This window comes from Phaeoacremonium minimum (genome assembly GCF_000392275.1).
Source record: "Phaeoacremonium minimum UCRPA7 unplaced genomic scaffold PA7_03_scaffold_448, whole genome shotgun sequence".
NCBI classification, from domain to species: domain Eukaryota; kingdom Fungi; phylum Ascomycota; class Sordariomycetes; order Togniniales; family Togniniaceae; genus Phaeoacremonium; species Phaeoacremonium minimum.
In genome coordinates this window covers 322463-331160 of record NW_006921350.1, presented here as the reverse complement: position 1 = coordinate 331160, position 8698 = coordinate 322463, and the positions used below count along the sequence as shown (strand labels likewise).

At 52.1% G+C, this 8698-nt stretch overlaps 2 protein-coding genes across 2 annotated transcripts; both read right to left on the bottom strand.

Moving 5' to 3' along the window:
* Window positions 1–4030: 4030 nt before the first annotated feature.
* UCRPA7_6050 (putative btb poz domain-containing protein) lies at window positions 4031–4663 on the bottom strand (the record flags this gene model as incomplete). The annotated part of the gene is made up of 1 exon (XM_007918592.1): window positions 4031–4663. One exon carries the CDS (start codon window positions 4661–4663, stop codon window positions 4031–4033), a length of 633 nt encoding a protein of 210 aa, XP_007916783.1.
* Window positions 4664–5068: 405 nt separating this feature from the next.
* Window positions 5069–8398, bottom strand: UCRPA7_6049 (putative calcofluor white hypersensitive protein; the record flags this gene model as incomplete). The annotated part of the gene is made up of 7 exons (XM_007918591.1): window positions 5069–7065; window positions 7118–7248; window positions 7302–7343; window positions 7483–7609; window positions 7672–8004; window positions 8072–8239; window positions 8308–8398. The coding sequence occupies 7 exons, from the start codon at window positions 8396–8398 to the stop codon at window positions 5069–5071; spliced, it is 2889 nt and encodes a 962-aa protein (XP_007916782.1).
* Between the last annotated feature and the right edge of the window lie 300 nt (window positions 8399–8698).

The window sequence follows — 8698 nt, the reverse complement described above, 5'->3', positions numbered from 1 at the left end:
ACACCAGAAGGAGGACAAAAAGCAGGATATACCACTCAAGGAGTAGAGTAGTATGGTCAAACGGCTATCTAAGGGGAGCTTTAACCTGAAGCTCAAAGTCATACCTCTAAACAACTGCTATAGCAGGAGAATGAGATACTATACCATAACGTCAAAAAGCTTCAGAAGTAGCTTAAGGATAAAGACAAGTCGCAGCCAGGCACTATCAATCGTAGCGCATCGTCCAATGGTCATATGAACGACTCGTTCGACTAGACGCGTAGGATCGGGAGAAGGAGCTGATCGACTTACACGAGTGTGTAGATGAGTATGTCACAGAGATTGAGAGCTGTGTGGTAGGAATATGTCTAAGGAGGCGGAAACAGCCCGTCTCGTCCAATTGCTTGAGACTTCCAAGACTTCCTCTTAGGAGTAGTGTATCAACATGATCAAATCCGCGAATGGTTCCCCATCTAATCACAGAATTCGTAATCCCGGGCCACTTTCTCGAAACACAACGCAGCTTTGCAAACTTGGTGGTATCATTGCACTTTCTGCACGGATATAATGAAAATCGCAAGCTCAATCTTTAACAATGAGTCTACAAGCACGGCTCTGTGTATCTAGTTACCATCGAGGCATATCTTGTGAGATCTCGTCAGAGCCGACAGTTGCTTTTGGGGTTCTGATTCTAGAAAACACACGACTGAAGAGTTTCTGGACAGGGTCGCGTCTCTGTGAATCTGCCCCGCGTGTTTGCCCAGTCTGTTATTGTTGCTGCGCCACAGCAGCCGAGTACACGGCCCGGACCCGACTTAATCTTGGGCTGCTCGCCTGATATGACTACTTTGAAAAAACATGGATGTTTCTCGGATTATTCAGAGTTGGTATTATGAATCATTGCATCAGTTTTTGTTCGTGGGAGAGTGTGACTTTGGATGGCACTCGCCTTCTAGCAGCACAACGGTGACAGTTTCCGCCCTCTGCGGGGGTCTCACTGCTGTTGAGAGCCGAGATCTTAGAGCAACTCGATAACTCTGGGTTTTCGAGAACCTTCGGCCTTTCCAGAGACAGCCTAATTAGTAGGCCCCATTGTCCATGCCTTGCCAGTCCCTCGTGCGTCTCTTCAGGCTGTCCGTGGCCTGATTGATCTGCGACCGCAATCCCCTCAGCTTTCAGCGCTAGGAAGCTGGTGGCTTTCAGCTAGCCGGCTTGGAGCAATTACACCAGCTCCTTAACGCTGTGGCTTGCGGAACTATCGAAGTTGCACATGGCGGGACGCGGGATAGTGGCAGGCCTCTCGGGAGAGGCTTCTGTCAGATAACGTGTTAACAGTATTGTATAGCTTTAGTGAAGGCCTCCGGTAAAGTCAAGCGGCAGAAGTTCCGCGTGACGGCGCATGTTCGTGCTATCGAAGCGCTGAGCCTCGTCCTTGGCAAAGCCATTGTCCAACCCAACATTCAAATAATCAAAGACTCCCAATCTCCGCAACTCCAGGACATTCACTTGATTTGACATTCAGTATCATTCTCTGTGGTCTTGAGCAATTCGCGTGATCATATCGGAAGACGGTGTTCACTTGAGCAGCGATGTCTACATTAACCATGACTCCACACTACGGCGGCACAATGCCTCGATTTCCTCTTTTACAACCACCGCGGTGTAATAAGTGCGACCGACCATGTAATAGAGAACCCCGAGGGAGACGATTCTGTTATTGCTGTCCCTGCACAGGTCCTCAGAACAAGACCTGGAGTACTTGGGATGATGCAGAGGGGGTGCAGCCAGGGAATCCCGTGTGTGATTGCGGCTTCTATTGTCGTGTAGCCACAAATAACACGACTGGCAAGTCATTCGAGAGATGCGCTGTTGGACAATGTGAGATGGTTGCCCACAAAGGTCAGTCCCTTGGACGTTCACCGGGGCGCTCGCCTCGAGCTAGGGGTCCCTCGACGGGCACATACCAAGCCTCGGCAGTCACAATGTCAGCTACAAATGGCGGCAGCTACACGCAAGTCGTATCAGCGCAGATCTCAACACAGCGTACAAACATTCCCGTGCCAGCCTCTCCCCCACCAAGCCAACCCCGAAACAGAATAGATAATGAGTTCGTGCGTCTTCTCGGCCATGTGATGGAGGCAATGAACCGAATCCAGTTTCCAACCAAAGTGATTGATCTGACCGATATGCTGAGGGCCCTCCCGGATGCACCATCGCCAGGCAAAAGAGAGAAGTCACCAGAGTCACCCGAGCCGTTCAGGATGTCCTACTCAACAGACTTTGAGCGACATTCTAAGATAGGAGCGGCGGGTGAGCTACTTGTGAGTACTGTGATGTGACTTTAGCCTTGGATATACTAAATTCAAATCAGATGTATCTGTTTCTCTGTCGATTTGAAGGTGGCCAGACTGCATGGGACAGCAATATGAGAAACTGGATTAAGCAGCATCCCATCTTCTCGGAATGGCCAGACTGGGAGGGGGCCGAAACGGCTGATATCATCTATCACGACACCAAAGGGGATTTCACCAGTCATCTGATAGATAATGGCTATCTTGATGGTAAGCTGTGGCGTGGGCAGAGGCCGGAGTATCTCATCGAGGTGAAATCATCATTGAGCAACACCAATAAGGAGTTCTACTTGAGTAGTAACCAATATGAGAGAGTAGGTGAACCCCAAGGCTGAAACGCGACAAGATGCTGATCATGATCCCCTAGATACAACGGTACGCTTCACCAATGCCGTCCTCGACTACTCGCCCAACGGTATATATGATTGCTCGTATATCCAACCTCCAAGACCGGAATATAGGCTTGCAGTTCTACGTAGATCCGGAAGCTTTGAGAAGTTCGGGAAAGCTATGCTTCAAGCAAGTGTGGGCTGTTGAGGATCTAGATAGTTGATTTGTATTTACATGATGTGGTGATGAGAACTGCGAAAACGAGATTCTTGTCGGTCTAAAGCAGATGAGCTCTCATGGTATCAAAAAGTCCATGTAATACCTACCTAGGTAGTGAGAGGCTCGGGGAAGTCCCCCACGAGGGCCAAAACTTGGCCATTAACCATGTGGGAGTGAGGTACTTCGGCAAGGTACTCAGATTATATTGATCTACCACTGTTCGAAGATATGTTTTGCTGGAGGGGAATCTAGAATGCTTTCTAGATGAGATAAATTGTAGAGGAGGTCTTTAACATCGACCCGGAGAATCTGTTTGAAATCCCGAGGGACTCATTGCAGGCCGAGAAGCATCGGCTGTCCTCCAAATCAGAGGAAGACGTGACCTCATGTACTCTGGAGCACGATGAACACATTGAGAGCTGTCTCTTAATTGAGTTTTGTTTGCCCAATATTTGAAGTAAAGCTTCAGACTGTTTGCTACAGTTTTAGCGAGTTTTGACTTGCTACACAGACTGTTATGCTTTTATGGTTTCTATTACATCAGCTACTTTCTATGATTCGATGCCTTAAGGGCAGAGAAATCCACTAGACTGTTGTGCCGTACATGGTTTCGTTGTGGGATGAAGAAATCATCTCGTTTACATTAAGTAGATCATGCTGTGTGAGTTTGTCATGATTGCCTTGCTGACAGGTGTCAGGCAGAGTTAACAAACTGCTATGCCCCCAAGTACCATGGGTCCGCTGATCTCATCTGTGTCGCAGAGCCCTAATCGTCCAGCTCTACAAAAGTGATGGTAGCTTGGTCTCTGATTTCTTGCAGTTTATTGACATAGTGGTCCCCGACTTGACCTTGGGTCCTGCTTGGGCAAGAATCGCTATGATGTTCTCCATTCGAAACAGGCCCCAACTCGTCTAAAAGATCCGATAAAGGGGTAGACATGACTTGATGAGCATTGTTATTCAGGCGGAGGTTGGTCAAGGTTCGCTGCAGTCTCGTAATCCAGGCACAAGAGCATGGACGCCCGATAAGTGGCCCAGAGATCAGCACGGAGATGTCTGCTCGCATCTGAGTCCTCTTTTGTTCCATGAGGTCTGATCGAAAAGATTAGCCGATATGTTTTGAGTCGTCCACTGTCGGGATCCATTTTCTGTTACCTACATAAAGCCTTGAAAGGTATGAGTTCTTGGATCTCACTGCCTCTGAAAAGATCCCAATATGATTGAGTATGATCTAGGATAAGAGTCTGGACATGTCGATGGAAGGCGTGAGAGTCTTGAAAAAGAAATGCTGCGACCATAAGGAATGCTGTGCTCTCCGAATGATCGATGTCGAAACTCAGCCACTCCTTGCTCGCGAACTTTAGAGCATTGCCGAGGTCATATTTGTCCGCCGTGATAGCAATCTCGAGGACATCTTTTGCCTTTGGACGATCAAGAAGGTCGTTGCGATGGTGAATCACGCAACAGATTCTCCACATCGCGTCGCAGTTGTCCTCCTCGAGCCTGATCTCCTTCGGGTTCTCCTTGGAGAGGTCTTGCCCCTCTGCCCAGTGAGGTCCGAACATGGCGTCGAACACTTTCGATGCGTTGCGAAGTGCCTGAGAGTGAACTCTCAGCTTCACCCCGCCTTCTCCCACAACTAGGATCACATCGCCGTCTGGGACCACGAACAGCCACGCGTCGGTGACGTCGGGCACGTCCTCAATATTGCTGAGACCTAGCCTGGCCATGTCGAAGGCTCTGATCAGCTCAGGAGATGCTGAGGCGCGGCGATCTTCGCTCATACTCGATGGCGAGGAAGGAATTTTGTGAGGAGTGGCGGTCAGGTGTCGAGTTTTCCAAGCAAGATCAGAAAAGATAGAGATGAGAGACAAGAAGCTATCGCCAGGAGTTCATAAGAGTTTGATGAAGTCTGCGAGAGCTGTACAGAGGCGGAAAAAGATGGAATTGATTGAGGGAGAGCGACAAGACTTCTGGCGTCTGCGAGTTTGGGGGTTTGTTGATCGGATGGAGAAAGCGGCAGGAGCTCTGATGAACTAGAGCTTCTGCCGGGTGATTTACGAACGAGTAAACAAAGCCTTGATATCACGAGTTTATTCTACAGTCATCATACAAAAGAGAGCTACGGTCCCATTAACCAGCTTTTCCCCACCTTACGTCTTCCCCTCCCACCTCTTCTACCACACCCCTTAATAATTATAATACCAAGGCTCATCAAAGACATGATACCTATGGCCCCTGACGCCCTCGCCCCTAAACATGGCAGGGAACCTCCACCCCTCAGGGACATCATGCTCCGCGACCCTGCGGTTCCGCACGTCATGAGCCAGCGCAAGCTGGACGTCCTTCTCCTCGTCGCTGGCCGGCACCACGAACTTGGCGACCTGCAGCTCCGTGTCGGTGATGGTGGAGCGGCTGACGCGCGCGTAGCCCACGCGCCGCAGGCCCTTGTACAGGATGTACTCGCACCAGCGGTCCCAGTCGGACGGCTCGACGTCGTTCATGCCGCTCGTCTGGCTCACGTACGTGTTGTAGTTGCCCTCGAGCGGCTTCGTCACCAGGTAGCTGAGCAGGAAGGCCGGGCGGTCCGTCGAGCCCATCAGCTTGGCGAGGTACTCGCTCTGCAAGCGGCGGTCCTCTGGATCCTCCTCCTGGCCCGAGTGGAAGACGAACACGTCGACGAGGGTGCCGTACGCATCGAGCGTGGCGTGAATGGCGGGTGCGAGCTCGCCGACGGGCGAGGGCAGCAGGTGGTGCGTCGAGTTGACAATGGGGAATTTGGAGAGCAGCGCCGCGCCCCATGTGTGCTTGTTGGGGCCCGGGCCGTAGTCGACGTACATGCCCAGGTCCTCGGCCAGGAACTGCGTCGTGTCGCGGTTGCCCATGATGATGCGCTGCAGGTCCGATTCGAGCAGTCCGATGACGTCCACCTCGAGCTCCTTGATCAGGTCACGCATGCGGTACTCGGACGACCACATGTCGTTGTCCAGGCTGAAGTGGATTGTCCAGATGCCCGCGGTGATGAGCTTGCTGTCGGCATGGTAGGGCTTGTAGTCGTTGGTCGGGAAGCGAAGGAAGGCGGCAGACAGGAAGAAGATGTTCAGAAGACCCAATGCGCTGAAGTGGTACTTGCGGTGGTTGTTTGCAGTGATGGGTCGCTTGGCATAGGCCTTGCGGCTCGGTTGAGTAGAGATGAGATCAAAGACACCGGCGCCAATCAACAGCATCATGGTGGTCATGATCCAGTCGGTATGCTCACGAACAAGTGGGCCGCCAGGGACGAAGGCATACGCAACAACCCAGACATGGAATAGCACCATGAAGTTGTAGATCAGGAAGCCCAGGCCGAATGTGACGCCCGGGTTCTTCTTCGCCGCATTGGTAATAAGAGGCACAGAGGTCGCCATGAGGTAAGTGGCCGTAGTGAGAGCTCCATAGTAGCCGAACCAGTTGCTGCAGGTCGTAAGGATAGCTGCACCAACCACGCCAATCATGTAGGCTGACCAGGTGCCCACAAGCTGCGGCTTGCTGAATCCAAGGATGATGCCGCCGGTCATAGCAAAGATAGTGTACCAGCCGTGAACATTGGACACCGGTCCACGGATCGGATAGCCCTCCCACACCCATAGGATCATCGTGCTCGTGTCGGAAAGCAAGCTGTGTAGACCGAAAAACAGACCACCAAGACCTAATGCTGACAAGAATGCAGAGCCGCTCTTCCTGTCCTCGGATTCGCCGCTGTTCAGGGGAGCCTTGCGAGTGAACCGCAAAGCAGCAGGAATAGCGATTAGCAAACCTGTGCCGTTCCACCCACCGTTGGCAGCGTGCATGATGGGCCAGATGGGGTTGTTGGTCCACCAGGCAAACTTCATGATGGTTGACATAAGCAGGCCAATGGTCCAAGCAAGAACCCGAGTCTCGAGACGTGCGGGATGCACGGATTCCGAGTAAAGGGTGGCTGTCCAGGCGAGACACTGCATCCATACACCGAAGCCAACAGTGAAGAGACGGTACACAGGATCCTTGACGAGATATGCCAACAGACCTGCCAGCGATAACAAGTGTACTACACGCAGGTTCTTGACGACAAGGGTACGCAATGGTCTGATACCGAGAAGGAACGGTGAAATGGTCGACATGACGAGCGCCTCGTAACCAGAAATACCCATGTGCCAAAGGGGGAAGTCTGCTATCGTCAGCTACCACACTGTCCGCATGGGATTACGGACATCGCTTACACCAGATGACAACTCCCAAACTGGTCAAAACCGACCAGAAGACAAACCCGTGGTAGACATCGGCAGCAATGTCAAGGGCCTCACCGGTGCTAAAGCGCTGAGAAAACATGCCGGCGGTGGCCTTCTCCTTTCTGTGTGAATTATTAGCCGAGAGCTAGGGATGGGCAACGGGTCGGGCACTTACTCCTTTTCGAGGACGGCGGTCGGGACAGAGGAGGGGTTGGCACTGTAGACACCACTTAGAAAATATTCAAGACATAAATTTATTCATCATCATCATGATCGTCATAAACAGAATGTACAATATGTGCAGACACACATGTATACGCTCTCCCGAGGACTATTTCGGGAGCCATTGCACGTACCCCTTGCTCAGCCCCTTTGTATCCTTGACCTGCACTTCGAAGGTCTCGAAATCCAGAGCCGAAACGGCATCAAAGGCCACGTCGAGGAGGACCAATGACCACTCGAAGAAGGAGTAAGTCGTGTAGGCTGCAATCATGTCAGTTCTAGCCCAATGCATGCTCCAACATCCCCATTGCGGGAACCCTTACCTCCTGGTATCCTGTGAACCTTGTGCTGGATGAAGAAGTAGACGAGCGGGATGATGGCGCCGTAGAAGGCCCCCGAGATGTATTTCCTGTACTTGATCGCCTGCGGGTTCGGAGGGCTCAGGGCAATGCAGCCGAAAGTCCAGGGGATGGTGGAGACGAGGTAGGAGATCATGAAGATGTCGTGCCAGTCGTGGTCGTCGGTCGAGGTGACATACGTCCAGCCGCCGCAGGTCAGCGTGCGGAAGACGCCCATGAAGGCGACGAACTTGGGCAGCTTGTGGCCCGGTCTAGCGGTGAGGAGATACCATAGCGTGACGAGGGCGAATCTCGGACCTGGGCGGGACATATATCAGCACTGAACAGCTCCGAGACTCTGTCCAGAAGAAGCTGGGGGGCATACCGGACGTGATGGCAATGAAGACCATGAAGAAGGACCGTTCGGGATAGCGGTCGCCGATGGTGGAGGAGACAGAGGGGAACCACTCCTGAGGGTAGCCGAACCACTCATTCTGGACGATCTTGTGATAGTGGAGGGAGACGCCGACGATCAATGCGCTGAAGAAGGCACCTGGCGAAGAGGAAGAGCCCGTGTTAGCGAAAGAAGTGACTTTTCTAGAGGAGTCTGCATCAATTTACAGTATGCCACGACGGTATGCGCCCAGCTGACCCAGCTGGCGTTGAAGGACAGCACGACGCCGGCGTCCTTGTCCTTGTACCGGGAAGCCATCACGACGACGGTTCGTTTTCGCTTTCGCGCCTACCCGTGACAGCTACAGCTACAGCTACAGCTACAGCTACAGGAAACCGAGGAAGAAGCTCCCATCAAACACGCCGAGATCTGTACAATCTCAAGGCGTGTAGAATGGAAAGTAGAAAGGGGGAATGGGGGTAATAGTAAAGAGTGTATGAAGTAAGAAGAGGATTTTGTTAGTGCAAGAGGCGGTGGTGTTCAGAGAGCGATTACCGAAGATTACACCTGGCTCGAGCCTCGGCGGCGATCGCGTCCTCCTCGCAAAAAGCCAATGGA